The sequence below is a fragment of the Aedes albopictus genome, chromosome 1 (assembly GCF_035046485.1).
Source record: "Aedes albopictus strain Foshan chromosome 1, AalbF5, whole genome shotgun sequence".
In the NCBI taxonomy this organism is placed as follows: domain Eukaryota; kingdom Metazoa; phylum Arthropoda; class Insecta; order Diptera; family Culicidae; genus Aedes; species Aedes albopictus.
In genome coordinates this window covers 45,076,621-45,097,681 of record NC_085136.1, presented here as the reverse complement: position 1 = coordinate 45,097,681, position 21,061 = coordinate 45,076,621, and the positions used below count along the sequence as shown (strand labels likewise).

The window sequence follows — 21,061 nt, the reverse complement described above, 5'->3', positions numbered from 1 at the left end:
TTGGCAAAGGATTGTTTAATCTACCTGCCGATGCAAGAAGGAAATCAAATTTTATAAATACAAGCACGTTATAATCGAAAGAGACGTGACTTAAAGAGAGCCTCTCATATGCACTTAGGACCTATAGAAATATTTGGCCTGAATATCCTAAACGCCAAAACGTACAACAAGTATTTAAGTAATTTTGAGTGTGCTTAAGTTTTGTTGAAATGTGCCATTAAAAATATTAGAATTATTATGTTAAGTTTTAAATTTTATGTGTCTGTCAAGAAAAGATTCTAGGGGGTGCCAAATTTGTTCTAGGGGGTGCCAGGCACCCCTGGAACCCCCCCTAGCTACGCCAATGAGTAAGAGTGAATCTTACTCCACATGAGAAAGGCCCGTCGATCGATTCGCCAAAAAATGAACTGTCTTCATGATTGATAGCGGTTACATGGTTCGTAAATCTCCTTTCCCGGGAGCAATAACAATCGACAATGTGATAACACTGACTGTCAGCATCGTATTATCACAGCACAAGCACAGGGGGAGTCTGGCCGGGCGTCAGTCATCGTTAAAGATTGATTATTAATCAGTTGTACAACAATTCGGTTTATCTTATCGGAAAAAGCAAGTACCAAAAGTGTGCACCTCCCGGCAATGCCAGATATCCCAGACCGGTCGGGGTCTTCAGTTGTCGCTCATCTTCCGCGGCGATGATCAACTTGTCTTTGGTTAATATTCATATAAGTTCTAATATTAGTGTCTTGTAACAATGACACGCTCCTCAACGGAAAGCGTGGTCGGCAATCCCAGCCGGAAGCTGCCCCAGTACATCGCCGCACTGGCTGCGTCCGGTGGTGCCCTAGCAGCGGGAACCTTCCTCGGATGGACATCGCCAGCGGAGATCCCGCTGGTGCAGAACGAGGAATACAAGTTCCCCATCAATGCGGAGGAGTTCTCCTGGATCGGGTCGATGGCCAATCTGGGCGCGGCACTGATGTGCTTCCCGATCGGGATTCTAATGAAGATGGTTGGCCGGAAGTGGGCCATGTTGCTGCTGGTGCTGCCACTGATGCTCGGATGGCTGCTGATCATCTTTGCCAGCAACGTAGCGATGTTGATGGTGGGGCGGTTCTTCCTCGGTGTAGGTGGTGGTGCCTTTGCTATATCGGGTCCGGCGTACACAGCTGAGATATCCGACCCATCAATACGCGGAGCGTTAGGGATGTTCTTCCAGCTGTTCATCACGCTAGGAATTCTGTTCGGATACGCAGTAGGTGCCGCTGTAAACGTACAGGTGCTGAGCATCATTTGCGCCGTCATTCCGATTGCTTTCGGAGCAATCTTCTTCTTCATGCCCGAGAGTCCGCAATATTTCGTAAGTTCCGTTGGTAATGTGTCGAGCACTTGAAAAACTACGTAGAATTTACTTTTCAGATTGAGAAAAATCGAATCGAAGATGCATCCAAGTCGCTTAAATGGCTTCGAGGAAGCCACTACGATCAACGTGCTGAGCTGGAGACGCTACAAGCAGAGGACGCTAAGCTGCGAGCAGAGAAGATCACTTTCCTGCAATGTTTCCAGCAGCGAGCAACAATTCGTGCGTTGATCATCTCCCTCGGGTTGGTGTTCTTCCACCAGATGTCCGGAGTGAATGCCGTCATTTTCTACACTACAACCATCTTTGATGCTGCAAACTCTGGACTGGATCCCACAGCGGCTACGATCATCGTTGGAGTCATCCAGGTCGTCGCCACCTTCCTGGCCACCATCATAGTCGACAAAGTTGGCCGTCGGATCTTGCTGATGCTCTCGGATTTCTTCATGGCTGTGTCCACGATCCTTCTCGCCGTGTACTTCCAACTCAAGGAAGCCGATGAAACACAGGTGGAGAACCTGGGCTGGCTTCCGGTCCTGGCGCTGTGTCTCTTCATCGCCATGTTCTCCATCGGCTACGGTCCGATTCCATGGCTGATGATCGGGGAACTTTTCGCCAACAACGTCAAAGCTTACGTAAGTCCACTGGGTGGAGCATTCAGTTGGTTGTTTGCTTTCCTGGTAACGAAGGTCTTCACCAACCTGCGAGATGCCCTTGGGATATCCGGAGCGTTCTGGCTGTTCTCGGGGATATCCTTGGTTGGTACCATCTTTGTGTTCTTCATTGTGCCGGAAACGAAGGGAATCTCGCTGGTGGAAATCCAACGGATTCTGTCCGGGGAGAAGGTGCGAGGGTCTAAAGGTCACGTAAATCGAGCTATGGAAGACGATGAAAAATAGAGTTCTGCTGAAGACTAAGGTCGTTGCTGTTTGCAGATGGAGAATGGTTTCCAAATAGCTGTAGTTGTCTACTATAGAATTTTTGTACAAATACTGTAGAATTATGTACTTACATATATAAAATAAAATTGTTTTAGATATCGATTTATTTCCCTAAACTCATGTTTTTACCATGTGGTTATGTTTTAGGAAATATACCCAAGAATGCTCAAATCAGCTTCAAGACCATTTCCAATTTAGGTAAAATCCTTGCCAATCAGCGCCTTGGCCAGTGGCCAGGTAAATTTTTTGCCGACTTCCTGTATTTCCTTGTGGAAGCTGCGCCGCCATGTGCCTCCGGGGTTGCCTCTACTGCGATGTCCTGCCGACTTCCTTCCAATCGAACGCTTTCTTGCAGATTTCGTTCCCGCCCCTACGTAGAGTGTGGCCTACCCACCTCCTCTTTCGCTCCCGAAATTCTGTCGCTATCGGCTTTTGATGACATTGACGATGGTGTAGGGTCTACCTCGAATCCAAAGTAAGATTCAATAAACCACGATCAGATTATTTACAGAAAATAACTATTTCTTCAATTACTTGCGCTCTGAAACAGCGTCTTTATGTCACCACGTCTCAGCTAATTCTCCCTTTCTAGATGGTTCCCGACTACTACGACCGTTTCTTCTCGTTGTCCCTAACAACGAGCACATGTCTCGGAACACCGAAGCAAATCATCTACTCATTATGTTATAATAACATTATCAATTTTCTACAGATGGAGCTTCACGTTGGAGATGCAATGGTGAGGCCACCATGGTCGAATTATATACCGCAGACATCTATTGATGAAGACCTGCAGCCGTTGAGTGTTCTCCATGTCTCAATGGCGTACAGCAGCACAGATTTTGGTGCGCGTCGAATATCTAATCAGATTGTTTTTTTATGTTTCTGTCCAGATTAGTCGCGATACCTACATCGCGCAGGTAGGGCTACTACTAATGCTTGTAGATTTGATTTATATTACGGTTTACATCCGTGTCATGAACTTTACGTCTCTTTAAGTCAAATTGGCTGTTTTCTTTCTTAGTATGTGGCGGTCTTTGATGTTGACTGACTTGGTATCAGGTATCAGAAGGCCGGCTCCAGAGGCACGTTATCCTCCATTTGGGACATTTGTGCCATCGCCATACATATAAGCCTATATCATCATTTACCTGAGGGGGAATGGAACAAGGGATGGGAATTAGAAAAGGGAAAGGGGATGAAATAGGAAAGGTTACCCTAGAAGAGGGAATAAACGCATAAGCGTAACGAGAGCTCATAGCCCATACCACAACGGGTTAAATCAGTGCCCTGAATAGGACACTGTAAAACGCATAAGCGTAAAGAGGGCCTATAGCTCATTGGAGGTAGCTTATGACATCATGCGACTTTCAATATGACAATGAAAGGCACCGTCCTCGAAAGCATCCTCAAGATTCAAGAAATCACCCAAGCAAATTCTACGTTTAAGAGAGTACTTTCTTGAAAACGTATACAACTTTGTGTAAAAGAGTCACTGTGGACACCTCACATTGGGAGGCATTTGAGTTCACATGAATAGGCATGTTAGCCAGACGAACATCACCGAACATTTACCGATCAGGCTGTACATAGTAGCCGCCTCCATTCCACTCGGTCTATGGCTGTTTGTCGCCAGTTCCGCACTCTGCGTAGGGTCCGCAGATCGTCCTCCACTTGGTCGATCCACCTAGCTCGCTGCGCTCCAATTCTTCTTGTACCGCACAATGGTCGGAAAAAGAAAAAGTTCGGCCAAAACTCTTTTTATGTGTTTAATCGAAGTTATAGGTTGCCTAGATATGTTATATAGTATTTTTAGTGTTTAAAAAGGGGTATTCAAAAATTACGCAGTTTCAATAATTTCAAAAACGGTGAAAATCAGTAAAACCCCATATTTTTTGCGTTTTTTGTTTGAAAAGCAATTCGAATTTAAATAAATGATCATCTTTCGATCAAATCCAATCAAGTTTGTTCAAAACGTGTGAAAAATGTGGAAAGATAAATTTTATTTCATTAAAAAATGGAAAAATAACGTAAAATATATGAAAAACATGGCTTTTTTAAGTAGCTCTAATTTGAAAAACTTCAAATTTCTGCAAAATATTTAAACGTTTTTAGGCAGCTCTAAGCATGATGTTTAAGATGTACTATTCGAAATTGCGGCGACACGTGACGACACGAACCGTTTTTTAACTTAAAAATTACCAAAATTTATATGGTACAATATATGAAAATTTGAAAAGTTTTGTGACATATTAATTTTGCACCATACGTGCATTCAAACAGTCCAATAACAAGCTTTCATATGCTGGATAACTTAAAACATATATTCCATTCTCAAAATATTATTATTTTACTTTTTCCGAATAATTCATTTTTCAATTTTATGACTTAGGCCACTTTGGCAGTGAAAATGTCATTGAAATACAAAAGCTGGTACGCTTTCAATTAAGAATCATAAAAGTGCAATACATTAACTTTGTTATAAGGTGAAATAAAGTTTAAAAATATCAATTTCGTTTTTTGAGAGTTTTGGTCGCCCCTTTGTATGGAGCCCGACCAATGTGTACCGGTCGGATGACTCGCGAGAACCATTTTAGTCGGATTGCTATCCGACATCCTGATGGCGTGACCCACCCACCGTAGCCTCCCGATTTTCGCGGTATGGGCGATGGTTGGTTCTCTCAGCAGGTGATGCAGCTCGTGGTTCATTCACCTTCTCCAAGTCCCGACTTCCATCTGCACTCCGCCGTAGATGGTACGCAACACCTTCCATTCGAAAACTCCAAGGGCGCGTTGATCCTCTGCACGTAGGGTCCATGTTTCGTGCCCATAGAGGACTACCGGTCTAATCAGCGTTTTGTAGATAGTTAAGTTCGTGTTTCGGCGAACTTTATTCGATGGTAGAGCTCTGCTTAGTCAAAAGTAAGCACGATTTCCTGCCACAATGCGCCTCTGAATTTCTCTGCTGGTGTCGTTGTCGGCGGTCACCAGTGAGCCCAAGTACACGAATTCTTCAACCGCCTTGACTTCATCACCGACGATATAAATTCGGGGTGGCGGGCGCTGTGATTCCTCCCTGGAGCCCTTTGCCATCATGAACTTTATCTTCGACACATTATTGACTAATCCGATTCGCCTGGCTTCACTCTTTAGTCAGATGTACCATTGTCCGGCATTGTCTCAAATTTACGAGCTATAATATCAATATCATCAGCGAAACCCAAGCAGCGGAACGGACTTCGTGAAAATCGCTCCACTCGTGTTAATCTCCGCTCTCCTTATTACACTTTCTAACGCAATGTTGATAAACAAGCACGAAAGACCATCACCTTGCCGTAACCCTCTGCTGATACTCGAACTACGCACATCACTCGATCCATCGTCGCCTTGATCAATCGTATCAGTTTATCCGGAAATCCGTATTCGTGCATAATCTGCCATAGCTGTTCTCGATCGATTGTATCCATCGCCGATTTGAAATCGATGAACAAGTGATGTGTGGGCACGTTGTATTCGCGGCATTGCAGCAACACATGGCGGATGGCGAACATCTGGTCCGTTGTAGTGCGTTCACCCATGAATCCAGCCTGATATTGCCCCACGAACTCTCTTGCAATCGGTGATAGACGGCGGCATAAAATTTGGGAGAGTATCTTGTAGGCAGCGCTCAGTAGTGTGATCGCGCGATAGTTCCCGCAATCCAACTTGTCGCCCTTTTTAAAGATGGGACGCACGATACCTTCCATCCATTCCTCTGGTAATACTTCCTCCTCCCAAATCTTGGTAATGACCCAGTGTGATGCTCTTACCAGTGCTTCTCCACCGTGTTTTAGTAACTCGCTTGGTAGTTGATCTGAACCAGCGGCTTTGTTGTTTTTCAACCGGTAAACCTCCTCCTAAATCTCTTGGAGGTTAGGGGCTGGAAATCTTTCGTCCTGCGCACGTACTCCTAGATCTGTTACCACGCCACCTTCGGTGCTTGCAACGTCGCCATTGACACCTCAATCGTAATGCTGTCGCCACCTCACGCTCGTGAGAATATTTCCGTGATTATCTCGGCACATGTCGGCTTGTGGCACAAAGCCTCTGCTCGAGCGGTTCAAGAACTCTCGTGTGTCCTTAGCGCGGTACAGCTCTTCCATCGCTTCGCGATCTCGTTCTTTCTGCTGGCGCTTCTTCATCCGGAAGACTGAGTTCTGCCTGTTCCGCGCCTGTTTGTAACGTGCCTCATTCGCACGTTGCAGCATTCTCGTACGGTGTTGCAGGATTCTCGCCCATGCTGCATTCTTCTCGTTTTTCAACTGTTCACATTCGCCGTCGTACCAGTCGTTTCTATGATTTGGAGTCGCGAAGTCTAGTGCTGCAGCCGAGGTAGTACCTACGGCGAATCGGATGTCCCTCCAGCAATCTTCAAGTGCGAAGCTGCTTTTCCGTTGGTAGGGCCACTGCTAACTGCTGCGCGTAGTCTTGGGCCACTTCTACGTTACGAAGTTGCTCGATGTTGAGCCGTGGCGTTCGACTTCGACGTGTGGTGATAACTGTCGAAAGTTTTGAGTGCATGCATACAGCGACTAAGTAGTGATCCGAATCTATATTCGCACTGCGGTATGTGCGGACGTTGGTTATATCTGAGAAGAATTTACCGTCGATTAGAACGTGGTCGATTTGGTTTTATGTTTGATGGTCGGATGATCTGTGGAAATGCTCAAGGAACACTAAGTTGAAGCGAGGCAGGCCAAGTCCCAGTGGGGACGTCGAGCCATAAAAAAGCAGAAGAAAATGAAACGAAATCACCTTTCCGCGTTACTCTACTACCACGAAAACAACTCTTCACATTGCTTCTTCTCGAGCGAGAAACTGGACCGAGGCTGCAGCTCTTTGACCTTTCAAAAGCGTTCGACGCTCTTCTGCACGTGTGTTTTGAAAAACCGTTCCTTGAGAATTGATCCCTCCTCAGAGTCTACGTAGATTATGGACAGACCCTAAGAGGGTTCGGTTCGTTGATCGAGTGATCAAATACACCGCAAAACACGCAGAATAATTGAAGCTACAATACCGTGTTCTATTATTTTCTGCCATAGCCAGTTTCTATTTATTGAATTAAATGCTGCCTTCAATGAGTTAATCAACAAACAGAAGGTGAGTCTGCAAGTTGTACTCTCGCAATTCAGCAGTAGCTAAGATGAGTCTGACATTATCAATTTATCACTCTCACTTGAACAATCTGATTTCTCCTATGCTGAATTCAGTTTTATCTTATCATAGTTGACCCCCCTCAAAGGCAGCCACTTCGCACTCAAGAAGACCGCAAACTGCACTCTTGTTCAGACGAATCTCACAAATGGAGGAGAGTGGCAGAAAGTTTCCGCAGGTCATCGCTGGGCTGGCTGCGTCCGGTGGTGCCTTGGCCGCAGGTACTTTCCTCGGGTGGACAGCACCGGCGGAGATTCCACTGGTACAGAAGCACGAATACGGATTCCCCATCAGTGCGGAGGACTTTTCCTGGATCGGGTCGATAGCCAACGTGGGTGCAGCGGTGGTGTGCTTTCCCATCGGAATACTGATGAAGACGGTTGGAAGGAAGTGGGCCATGCTGTCGATGGTTCTGCCGTTGCTGATTGGGTGGATGCTGATCGTGTTTGCGAATAATGTGACGATGCTGATGGCTGGGCGGTTCTTGCTGGGTGCTGGAGGTGGTGCGTTCTGTATTGCTGCGCCGACTTACACGGCTGAGATCGGCGAGCCGTCGATTCGGGGAACGCTGGGTACGTTTTGTGAGCTGATGATTACGGTTGGTAGGGTAAATCGGGGTAATTTGGCCACCTTAAGCAAAAGTCGATTGAAGATGCAGAAAACAACGTTGAATCTCTCGTACATCATATGGTCAGAATGTTTCTGATAATACTATACTAGTTGCATAAAAATATCATAGTCTAATCGTGTTTAAATGCCAAAATATGATTTTTGAAAAAAGTGTTGTTTTTGGGTCGTTTTTGAACCGTCGGGGTAATATGAGCACCCTATTTCCAATAAAGAATTTTTATCGCCTAATGCAATACAAACTTAATATGCTTCGCTTGGTGTTGAATCATATAGTATCAACTTGAAGTGTACAGAAAACAAACTAATTTGAAAGTTATTTAAGGTATTTAAACAAGGGAAGTCTTATGAGATGTTTTTGTTCAGCCCTCGTCGGGGTAATTTGGCCAACAATTTTAAATTTTATTTTTCTAATTTACTATGAGACTAAATTACTTCGTTCTAATGTTTCAATCGCTTCAATATCAGGCCAGTATAGGAGCTCCTAGGTGGATTTTCAAAAATTACTAGATTTTAGGTGATTTTCCAGTGGTGCTCAAATTGCCCCATTGGCCAAATTACCCCGACTACCCCTATCCTGTTTGTGTATGCTGTGGATGCGGTTGGAAGTGTTCGGATGCTGAGTGCCATTTGCGGTGTGATCCCGATTGTGTTTGGGGTGATCTTCTTCTTCATGCCCGAGAGTCCTTATTACTTCGTAAGTGTCGGGTAAATGAGTTCCTAGGAAATCAAAATCTCTATCGCAAAGGATCGTGAAACTGATGCTGCCAGATCACTCGAATGGTTGCGTGGCCACCTCTATAATGAGATTGAAGAGATTGAAGAACTGAAAGCAGAAGAAGCTAAATCGCGAAGTGACAAGATAACCATCCTCCAATGTCTCCAACAGCGAGCCACCATCAAAGCGCTGATAATCTCTTTGGGATTGATGTTCTTCCAGCAGCTGTCCGGAATCAATGCCGTCATCTTCTACGCAACAACAATTTTCGACGATGCCAACACCGGATTGGAAGCATCAACGGCAACGATCATCATTGGGGTCATCCAGATGGTGGCCACCCTGTTGGCAACGTTCATCGTTGACCGGGTCGGACGTCGAATCTTACTCTTAGCGTCCGACTTCTTCATGGCCCTTTCCACCATCGCTCTTGCGGTGTACTTTCAGCTCAAGGAATCCAACGAAACTCAGGTGGAGAACCTGGGTTGGCTTCCAGTTCTGGCACTCTGTCTGTTTATCGCCATGTTTTCCATCGGTTACGGCCCAATCCCGTGGCTGATGGTTGGGGAGCTGTTCGCCAACAACGTCAAGGCCTACGTCAGCCCTCTGGCCGGAGTGTTCAACTGGCTGCTTGCTTTCCTCGTAACGAAGGTCTTCACCAACCTCCGAGACGCGCTTGGCATCTCCGGGGCATTTTGGCTGTTCTCTGGAATATCCCTGGTTGGTACCGCCTTTGTTTTCGTCATTGTGCCGGAAACGAAGAGTATCTCTCTGTTTGAGATTCAGCGAATTCTGTCCGGACACACAGTTCAAAGAACTAAAGGCTAGGTCACCTTTACCTAGATCTAGCACTAAGGGGACGATGTTATGAGAATAGCGCAATTTTAGCCCAAGTTTCAATGTAATCTACGTAGGGTCGTTTGACCAATTTTAAGAGAAAAACTAATTTACAAAGTGCATGTGTATTTGCTTTATATGATGACTTTCACTGTCGATTTCTTATATAATAGTCACGGTATTTTGTTTTTTTTTCTGGTCACCCATTGGTCATTCATTGATCTTCCGCGTGATAGTTTGCAGCATTGTTCTATGATGGACCATATGTTATTGCCTCATCGGCATCAATGAAACTGTGGCGGGGATCCTCATCCTAACATCCCTCCACTCTTGAACCTGGATGAAGTCCTGTATCCTCTCTGGAGCCACCATGTTGAATGCTGTCAGGTTCACTGATCTTTACAACGTTACAATTTATTGAACTGATTGGATCATCCCATCCCTAAACTGGAAACCCACGTTCCTTTGATTTTGGATAAAAAAAGAATGAAATCATGCCAAAAGAGATCGTAAGGCTCATGACAACCTTTAGTGTTTCCCGCATTGTGAATATGTGTTCATTGTTCAGAACGAAGCGCTGATCTTCTCCACTGATTCACCGTGAACGTGAAACAATCCTTATTTGGCATCCCTTTCAGCTCCAACACCAACTCCGAATTCACTCCACTCTCCAAAGCCGATTCCTCCATTGTATCCCCTGATTTTGCGCCGATAGCCGTCAGTACTCTTCGTAGTTTGATAAGAAGTTTCGAAGCTGGAAGTTTCCTCTTAAGTGGATGACTTCTACCGCTACCTGAACCATATGGAAGCTGTCCAGGTAGTTGTACACATAACAACACTTGGTAATGGCGATCGCAGCTCATGGATATCGCTCGAAGAACTCTTTAGCGTTAAATTTCATTAAAAAATTGGGCACATCTGGGCGAACAGGTGAAGCCGAACGTTTCAAAATCCATAACAAAGATCTCTGTCTCCTTGGAAGGGTGGTCTCACCACAGGAAGAAGTGAGACAGCCGACCTAGCTTCCTGATCTGTATTCGATGGAACATCTCTCTGATCTCCTCAATTACAGCTACAGGAAATTGGCAAAACGAACTCAGCAGAGCTAACAGTGGGTGTCTTAGTCACGACCTTTCAGCAGCCTTGTGTTGAGAGAAACCCTTTTGCACTTTTGACTTGACATTCCAGACGGGTCGAACCTTCTGCTTTCTCAGAGGTTGAATCTCTCCACATTCGATTTCGATCTGCATTATTGAGTTCGGTTTGATTAACCCTAAGTGCGTAGCCTTTTCGTGCATAGTCGTAGATCTGCTCGTGAGGTAGCGGCGTGCCTAGGCGAAGGTTCTCCAGACCTATCCGACGGTTTCATAGCTTACCATCGATAGACCTCTCAGGTTTGGAACAGGCTGTGTCAATCTCCGTAGTTTAATCACTGATTGTGTAGCATACAGCTACTGGCCCTGGCGTGACATAGGTTGAATCTACTGGAATCATTCTTTCTTCATGTTTCCAAAACCACATCTTCCGACTTGGATTCGTTCCTCTTCATTTTGCCCATCCACTGAATGGTTAGTCCTACCTTTCTACTTCAGGTTCTTGTACGACTTCTGCTGCATAGGAACCTCAAAGCTCGCCGCATTTGCCACGTTGACTTGCCTTTTCATGAAGAGTCCAACAGTCTTCCAATTAGCCAGCGGTTGCTGACTCTTGAAGGAATCCCAATCCATTTTCATGGAACCTGGAATTTCATCAACCAACTCCTGCGTCATCATTGGGGGTTGGAAACTCAGTTGGAGAGATGTTGCAGCAAATACGCCGCCCGGACATGATTGACTAACTTCCCGAATGTCAATCCCTTAAGGAATTCCTTGGGGAATCCCTGAAGGAATTTCTTGAGGAACTTCTAGACGAATTCCTTCGGTAATTTCTAGAGGAATTCATTGGGGAATTCCTAAAGTATTTCCTAGTGGACTTCCTAGAGGATTTCCAAGTTGAATTTCTTGAGAAATTCCTAGAGCAATTCCTTAGTAAATTCCCGAAAGTCTTTTTTTTTGGGAATTCCTTTAAAATTTCTGGTGAATTTCTTGCGGAATTCCTAGACAAATAACTTGGAAAATTTCTAAACAAATTATTTGAGGAATTCCTTGTGGAATTCCTAGAGGAATTCCTTGGGGAACTCCTGAAGGTTTTTTTTCAAAGGAATTTTGTGAGGAATTCCTAGAGGATGTTGTTGGGAAATTCCTAGAGGAATTATTTGGGGAATTCCTAGAGGGGTTCCTGAAGGAATTCATTGGGAAATTCCTCAATAAATCCCCATAGAATTCCACTAACAATTCTCCAATTCCTCTTGGAATTCCCCAAGGGATTCTGTGGGAAATTTCTAAAGAAATTCCCTGGGGACTTTCTAGAGGAATTCGCTGGGGAATTTCTAGAGGAAATCCCGTAAGACTTTTTTGGGATATTCCTTGGGGAATACCTCTAGGAATTGACCAAGGAATTTCTCTAGAAATTCCACAAGTAATTCCTCTAGAAATTCCAAAGAGAAGTCCTCTAGTAATATCCTAAGGATTTTTTTTTTTGAAAATTCATAGAGGAATTCTACGGCGAATTCCTAGATGAATTCCGTGGTGAATTCCTTTGGGGAATCCTAGAGGAAATTTTTGAGGAATTCCTAGAGGGATTCCTTAGGGAATTCCTAGAGAATTTTCTTTAAGGAATTCCTAAAGGAATTTCTTTGGGGAATCCATTGGAGAATTTCTGGAAATTGCTCAAAGAATTTCTAGGAATTTTACAAGGAGTTCATTGGGGAATTCATAGAGAAATTCCCTGGGAAATCCCTAGGGAAAATCCCGTAAGACTTTTTTGGAATATTTCTTGGGGAATTTCTCTAGAAATCCCCAAAAAAAACCTCTACAAATTCCCCAGAGAAGTCCTCTAGGAATATCCTGAGGAATTCCTTCTGAATTTCCTAGATGAATTCCTTGAGGTATTCCTTGGCGAATTACTAGATGAATTCCTTGGGGAATTCCTAGAGGAATTCCTTGTGTAGTTCCTAGAGGGAATCCTTGCGGAATTCCTAGATGAATTCCTTGGGGACTTCCTGGAGGAATTTCTTTGGGGAATTCCTAGAAATTCCCCAGGGAATTCCTCTAGGAATTTTACAAGAAATTCCTCAAAGAATGTCTCTAGATTTTCCCAAAGAATTCCTCTAGAATTCCACTAAGAATTCCTCTAGATTTCCTCAAAAAAAAAAATCCTCTAGGAACTCCCCAAAGAATTCCTCTAAAAATTCCCCAAAGAATTCCTCTAGGAATCCCCTAAGGAACTCCTCTAGGAATTCCCCAAGAAATTCCTCTAGGATTTCTCTAATGAATATTTCTTGGGGAATTTCTCTAGAAATCCCCAAAAAAAACCTCTACAAATTCCCCAGAGAAGTCCTCTAGAAATATCCTGAGGAATTCCTTCAGAATTTCCTAGATGAATTCCTTGAGGTATTCCTTGGCGAATTACTAGATGAATTCCTTGGGGAATTCCTAGAGGAATTCCTTGTGTAGTTCCTAGAGGGAATCCTTGCGGAATTCCTAGATGAATTCCTTGGGGACTTCCTGGAGGAATTTCTTTGGGGAATTCCTAGAAATTCCCCAGGGAATTCCTCTAGGAATTTTACAAGAAATTCCTCAAAGAATGTCTCTAGATTTTCCCAAAGAATTCCTCTAGAATTCCGCTAAGAATTCCTCTAGATTTCCTCAAAAAAAAATCCTCTAGGAACTCCCCAAAGAATTCCTCTAAAAATTCCCCAAAGAATTCCTCTAGGAATCCCCTAAGGAACTCCTCTAGGAATTCCCCAAGAAATTCCTCTAGGATTTCTCTAATGAATTCCTTGTAATATTCCTAGAAGAATTCCCTGGGGAATTTCTAGAGAAATTCTTTGGGCATTTTCTAGGAATTCCCCTACGAATTTCCTCTAGGAATTCCCCAAAGAATTTCTCTACGAATTTCCCAAAGAATTTCTCAAGGAATTCTACAAGATATCCCTTTAGGAATCCCTCAAGGAATTCCTCTAGGAATTCACCGAGGAAGTCATCTAGGAATTCGCCGAGGAATTCCTCTAGGAATTTCTGAAGGAATTCCTTTGGATATTCCTAGAGGAATCTCTTGGGGATTTTATTTGGGAAATTTCTGGAGGAATTCCTTGTAGAATTTCTTAATGAATTTCTTGGGGAATTTCTAGAGGATTTCTTTGGGGAATTCCTAGAGGAATTCTTTGGGGAATTCTTAGAGGATTGCTCCGGGGAATTCCTAGAGGAATTCTTTGGGGAATTCCTGGAGGAATTCTTTGAGGAATTCCTGGAGGAATTCTTTGAGGAATTCCTGGAGGAATTCTTTGGGGAATTCCTGGAGGAATTCTTTGGGGGATTCCTGGAGGAATTCTTTGGGGAATTCCTGGAGGAATTCTTTGGGGAATTCCTGGAGGAATTCCTTGGGGAATTCTTGGAGGAATTCCTTGGGGAATTCCTGGAGGAATTCCTTGGGGAATTCCTGGAGGAATTCCTTGGGGAATTCCTGGAGGCATTCCTTGGGGAATTCCTGGAGGAATTCCTTGGGCAATTCCTGGAGGAATCCCTTGGGCAATTCCTGGAGGAATTCCTTGGGGAATTCCTGGAGGAATTCCTTGGGGAATTCCTGGAGGAATTCCTTGGGGAATTCCTGGAGGAATTCCTGGAGGATTTCCTTGGGGAATTCCTGGAGGATTTCCTTGGGGAATTCCTGGAGGATTTCCTTGGGGAATTCCTAGAGGAATTCCTTGAGAAATTCCTAGAGGTATCAGGTATCAGAAGGCCGGCTCCAGAGGCACGTTATCCTCCATTTGGGACATTTGTGCCATCGCCATACATATGAGCCTATTTCATCATTTACCTGAGGGAGAATGGGACAAGGGATGGGAATTGGGAAAGGGAAAGGTGATGAAATAGGAAGGGGTGCCCTAGAAGAGGGAATGAACGCATAAGCGAAACGAGAGCTCATAGCTCATACCACATCGGGGTTAATCAGTGCCCTGAAAAGGACACTGTAAAACGCATAAGCGTAAAAAGAGCCTATAGCTCATTGGAGGCAGCTTGCGACGTCATGCGACTTTCAATATGACATAGAAAGGCACGTCATCAAAAGCATCCTCAATATTCAAGAAATCACCCAAGCAAAAACTACGTTTGAGCGAGTGCTTTCTTGAAAACGTATACAACTTTGTGTAAAAGAGTCACTGTGGACATCCCAAATTGGGAGACATGTGAGTTCACATGAACAGGCATGTTAGCCAGACGAACATCACAGATGTGATAATCGACAATGCGTTTCAAGCATTTCAGAAAGAACGACGTAACCAGATAAATCTGGAACTTATTCCTTCTTTTTACAACGCGCGAACCCTTTCGGGATAAAACTACAGAGTAATTTCACGCCATGAAAATACCCAATAGAAAACTACAAGAGTTCAAAACATGTTTGAAAAACTCAAATCCCTCTGGAGAAAAATAGGACAAAGCCCCATTTGCTGCAGGAGATTTGAAGTAAGCAGAGCTTTTTAGTGCCCACTAAATCGATTCTATAGCTACAATCCTCGGGGTAGAAGCTAAAGATTCGTAGCTATACAAAAGACTGGTTTATCCGAAGACATTTAGAACTTGAACAGGTCCGAGTTCCATTCAGGAATACCACTTTCGGTCCGCACAGACCGCAGAGGACAAGCTTCTTTCAAAGCAGTAGCTATGGTATACCACAATGAAGGGCGTTATAATAACAAAACCATAATAAAACTCTCTTGGAGCAGCAATGGAAGCGAGTTATCCATAAAATGTGATCGCAACCAATTATTACAGGTTCCCTAGCTTGTTGAGCAGGGACGCCTGAATACGCAAAGTTTGCGAAGGAACACTCCAAAGTGCAAAAAGATCAAATGGAGAGTCCTCATCTGACACATGCCAATCAGCCAACCAACTGACAAATTCTGCTCATGCAGAGTTGGGTTAGGTGCAATTCTATGTTAAGTTAACCATGAACTGTACTACCTAAGTATTCCATCAAAGTAAAGCATCTCAAATCAATGTTTGGGCTACTTCAGATGCCAAATATCAGCGAAAAGATGCTGAAAACAAGAGCTTACTTGAAGGCATCCATAAGAAAAGGTTGAAACATACTGTTAACGTTATTCTAAAATATAGCATGCTCGAGGCACGACAGTTCATCTATAATGAAAAAAGCAAAGCTGGGTTCACAAGGTAACCTATACAAAAGTTACCCTACGAAATTGAACTTTTTGAAGTAGATCCACTTGGGCTACATACGCTTTTTACGCTGAAAATTGATCTGAGGTTTCCTTGTCGTAGCCACTACCCAAACTAGACAGGATTACACTCTTCACAATCACAGCACAAAAAGGAAACATCAACGACCAACATCGGTGTTAATTGAAAAACGCCAATGGCGAAAACGCATTAAGCGAACCCATATAGGCAGTAATGTAAGCTAATTAACAACATTTGAATAACCCCGCCCTTATTTAGCCTCAAATTTGAGACTTAAGAAGGGCAACTGATTATCTCAGAGAAACGCAAGGTCCACTGCACCATTGCTCCGGTTAGCGCAGTAAACGCGTAATACTGTGGAGGACGCCCTAATTCTCCACAGGCTCTGTTTGTGGTTAGGTTTTTATTAGACCCCCCTAACCATTCATTCTTTGGCACGGTAAGCATAAAGCCGCATAACACCATGAATTAGGGGTCACCTGTTTAGTGGACTCTTACCACTGGATCAGGCGGTCCGTAGTGTTATTCTTAGCCGATTGAGATAACCGCTACCGACACTACACAGCTATCTAGGCTGATCGGGAAAAGAAGTTAACATTGATGGTCAACTTCCAAACGAACCCGAACAGCCGGCGAACTTTGGGGAATTCCTGGAGGAATTCTTTGAGGAATTCCTGGAGGAATTCTTTGAGGAATTCCTGGAGGAATTCTTTGGGGAATTCCTGGAGGAATTCTTTGGGGGATTCCTGGAGGAATTCTTTGGGGAATTCCTGGAGGAATTCTTTGGGGAATTCCTGGAGGAATTCCTTGGGGAATTCCTGGAGGAATTCCTTGGGGAATTCCTGGAGGAATTCCTTGGGGAATTCCTGGAGGAATTCCTTGGGGAATTCCTGGAGGCATTCCTTGGGGAATTCCTGGAGGAATTCCTTGGGCAATTCCTGGAGGAATCCCTTGGGCAATTCCTGGAGGAATTCCTTGGGGAATTCCTGGAGGAATTCCTTGGGGAATTCCTGGAGGAATTCCTGGAGGATTTCCTTGGGGAATTCCTGGAGGATTTCCTTGGGGAATTCCTGGAGGATTTCCTTGGGGAATTCCTAGAGGAATTCCTTGAGAAATTCCTAGAGGGATTCCTTGGGGAATTCCTAGAGGAATTCCTTGGGGAATTCCTAGAGGAATTCCTTGGGTAATTCCTAGAGGAATTCCTTGAGTACATCCTAGAGGAATTCCTTGGATAATTCCTAGAGGAATTCCTTGAGGAATTCCTTGGGTAATTCCTAGAGGAATTCCTTGGGGAATTCCTAGAGGAACTCCTTGGGGAATTCCTAGAGGAATTCCTTGGGGGGAATTCCTAGAGGAATTCCTTGGGGAATTCCTAGAGGAATTCCTTGGGGAATTCCTAGAGAAATTCCTTGGGGAATTCCTAGAGGAATTCCTTGAGGAATTCCTAGAGGAGTTCCTTGGGAAATTCCTAGAGGAATTCCTTGGAGAATTCCTAGAGGAATTCCTTGGGAAATTCTTAGAGGAAATCCTTGGGGATTTCCGAGAGGAATTCCTTGGAGAATTCCTAGAGGAATTCCTTGGGGAATTCCTAGAGGAATTCCTTGGGGAATTCCTAGAGGAATTCCCTGGGGAATTCCAAGCGAAATTCCTTGGGGAATTCCTAGAGGAATTCCTTGGGGAGTTCCTAGATGAATTCCTTGGAGAATTCCTAGAGAAATTCCTTGGGGAATTCCTGGATGAATTCCTTGAGGAATTCCTTGAGGAATTTCTTTGGGGGATTCTTAGAGGAATTCCTTGGAGAATTCCTAGAGTGATTCCTCAGAGATTTCCAAGAAATTCGCCAAGGAATTCCTCTAGAAATTCCCCTGGGAAGAATTCATTGGAGAATTCCTAGAGGAATTCCTTGGGGAATTCCTAGAGGAACTCCTTGGGGAATTCCTAGAGGAATTCCTTGGGGGGAATTCCTAGAAGAATTCCTTGGGGAATTCCTAGAGAAATTCCTTGGGAAATTCCTAGAGGAATTCCTTGAGGAATTCATAGAGGAATTCCTTGGGAAATTCCTAGAGGAATTCCTTGGAGAATTCTTAGAGGAATTCCTTGGGTAATTCTTAGAGGAAATCCTTGGGGATTTCCGAGAGGAATTACTTGGAGAATTCCTAGAGGAATTCCTTGGGGAATTCCTAGAGGAATTCCTTGGGGAATTCCTAGAGGAATTCCTTGGGGAATTCCTAGAGGAATTCCTTGGGGAGTTCCTAGATGAATTCCTTGGAGAATTCCTAGAGAAATTCCTTGGGGAATTCCTGGATGAATTCCTTGGGGAATTCCTAGAGGAATTCCTTGGGGAATTCCTAGAGGAATTCCCTGGGGAATTCCAAGCGAAATTCCTTGGGGAATTCCTAGAGGAATTCCTTGGGGAGTTCCTAGATGAATTCCTTGGAGAATTCCTAGAGAAATTCCTTGGGGAATTCCTGGATGAATTCCTTGAGGAATTCCTTGAGGAATTTCTTTGGGGGATTCTTAGAGGAATTCCTTGGAGAATTCCTAGAGTGATTCCTCAGAGATTTCCAAGAAATTCGCCAAGGAATTCCTCTAGAAATTCCCCTGGGAAGAATTCATTGGAGAATTCCTAGAGGAATTCCTTGGGGAATTCCTAGAGGAACTCCTTGGGGAATTCCTAGAGGAATTCCTTGGGGGGAATTGGGTTCTTTAGGGGTATCCGGATTATTTCAGATTCGGATTCTCCGCCTAAAAATTAGTCGAAATCCAAAATTTCATAATTTTTGGAATCCGGGAACTATTTTTAAAATGCATTTAAAGTTTGTATGGGGAATTTTTTTTGTTCGTGTCGAACTGTCATTTTATCAATTGAACTGTCATTCTAGCCACGAAAATTAAAACTGTTTTGTTAATTTAACCATCAAAACAAAGGTATTCGAATCCAATAAAATCACGTTATACTAAAAAAAATAAGCTCTTTCAATTAGGCTACAGAAAATAGCAATATTTTATTCACTAAACAGCCCAATTCCTAGAAGAATTCCTTGGGGAATTCCTAGAGAAATTCCTTGGGAAATTCCTAGAGGAATTCCTTGAGGAATTCATAGAGGAATTCCTTGGGAAATTCCTAGAGGAATTCCTTGGAGAATTCTTAGAGGAATTCCTTGGGAAATTCTTAGAGGAAATCCTTGGGGATTTCCGAGAGGAATTACTTGGAGAATTCCTAGAGGAATTCCTTGGGGAATTCCTAGAGGAATTCCTTGGGGAATTCCTAGAGGAATTCCTTGGGGAATTCCTAGAGGAATTCCTTGGGGAGTTCCTAGATGAATTCCTTGGAGAATTCCTAGAGAAATTCCTTGGGGAATTCCTGGATGAATTCCTTGAGGAATTCCTTGAGGAATTTCTTTGGGGGATTCTTAGAGGAATTCCTTCGAGAATTCCTAGAGTGATTCCTCAGAGATTTCCAAGAAATTCGCCAAGGAATTCCTCTAGAAATTCCCCTGGGAAGAATTCATTGGAGAATTCCTAGAGGAATTCCTTGGGGAATTCCTAGAGGAAATCCTTGGGGAATTCCTAGAGGAATTTCTTGGGGGGAATTCCTAGAAGAATTCCTTGGGGAATTCCTAGAGAAATTCCTTGGGAAATTCCTAGAGGAATTCCTTGAGGAATTCATAGAGGAATTCCTTGGGAAATTCCTAGAGGAATTCCTTGGAGAATTCTTAGAGGAATTCCTTGGGAAATTCTTAGAGGAAATCCTTGGGGATTTCCGAGAGGAATTACTTGGAGAATTCCTAGAGGAATTCCTTGGGGAATTCCTAGAGGAATTCCTTGGGGAATTCCTAGAGGAATTCCTTGGGGAATTCCTAGAGGAATTCCTTGGGGAGTTCCTAGATGAATTCCTTGGAGAATTCCTAGAGAAATTCCTTGGGGAATTCCTGGATGAATTCCTTGAGGAATTCCTTGAGGAATTTTTTTTGGGGGATTCTCAGAGGAATTCCTTGGAGAATTCCTAGAGTGATTCCTCAGAGATTTCCAAGAAATTCGCCAAGGAATTCCTCTAGAAATTCCCCTGGGAAGAATTCATTGGAGAATTCCTAGAGGAATTCCTTGGGGAATTCCTAGAGGAATTCTTTGGGGAATTCCTAGAGGAATTCTTCGGGGAATTCTAGAGGATTTTTTTGGGGAATTTCTAGAGGAATTTCTTAGGGAGTTCCTTGAGAAATTCCTTAGGAAATTCCCGAAGGACTGTTTTGGAAATTCCTTGGGGAATTTCCAGAGAAATTCTATCACTGTTTCCAACTTATCTTGTCTTGATCCTGGTGCACCCCATAACTTTTTAAGGAGCGATTTGAGCAGCAGCTCTGGCCACCCGTAGTGTCTCAAAGCGCAAGGTACGCTTTCTGGACGCCGGAGTTCGCTCCAAACTGATTCCTTTGCGTGCCCTAGCAGGCATTGCTGAAGTCGAATTAGATTTTCAACGTTTGGATAGCCAGAAGCAGTAGTAGACTGCTCATAGCTACTGACCGACGAATTGGAGCAACTGTTTCCAAACTACCTGTCGTGCTGCAAGCCGCTGCGTGTGGAGAACGACGGGCTGTCCAGCCATGGTCACCTGCTGATCCAGGTCACCGGGGTCACCTCCCAGTCAACCAGTGATCGTATAAGATGTTGCATAAGATGATAAAGTGGAGGCGATATGCGTACATTTTACATGCGTCTAAATGGAGGCATGCACGCACATGGCCTCCACATTATCATCTTATGCATCATCTTATACGATTACTGATTGTCTGGGCTGGACATCCCTAACTGCGTTAATGCAGGACTCTGGGCGTGGTAGATTCAGTTAGCAGCGATAGTGGTGAGGTTAACTCCTTCGCAGCAACCGGTTTGGCTATGTCTCCTCTAAGGAAAGCAGAGACAGAATGAGATAGCTGTGCGCGAAGTGCCAGCCTTGGGAATCTCACTTCCACCCCGTTTTCGAAAGGTGCTGAAGTCTATCCAGACTGAGGCCTTCGCATTCGCGGGTAGCCCGAACGCAAACGTGACCGGCTATGGCAAGCAATTTCAGAAGTCTGCGAGGCAG

General features: G+C 44.0%; 2 protein-coding genes across 2 annotated transcripts; both read left to right on the top strand.

The window, feature by feature from the left end:
* Positions 1-460: 460 nt before the first annotated feature.
* On the top strand, positions 461-2,403 carry LOC134284856 (facilitated trehalose transporter Tret1-like). The gene is made up of 2 exons (XM_062844286.1): positions 461-1,360; positions 1,420-2,403. Exons 1-2 carry the CDS (start codon positions 755-757, stop codon positions 2,257-2,259), a joined length of 1,446 nt encoding a protein of 481 aa, XP_062700270.1. The 5' UTR covers positions 461-754; the 3' UTR covers positions 2,260-2,403.
* A 4,989-nt stretch (positions 2,404-7,392) lies between these two features.
* Positions 7,393-9,785, top strand: LOC134284854 (facilitated trehalose transporter Tret1-like). Its single transcript, XM_062844279.1, is given in 2 exon segments — positions 7,393-8,097; positions 8,695-9,785. Coding segments are annotated over 2 exon segments (1,428 nt in total). The 5' UTR covers positions 7,393-7,642; the 3' UTR covers positions 9,668-9,785.
* Positions 9,786-21,061: the final 11,276 nt, after the last annotated feature.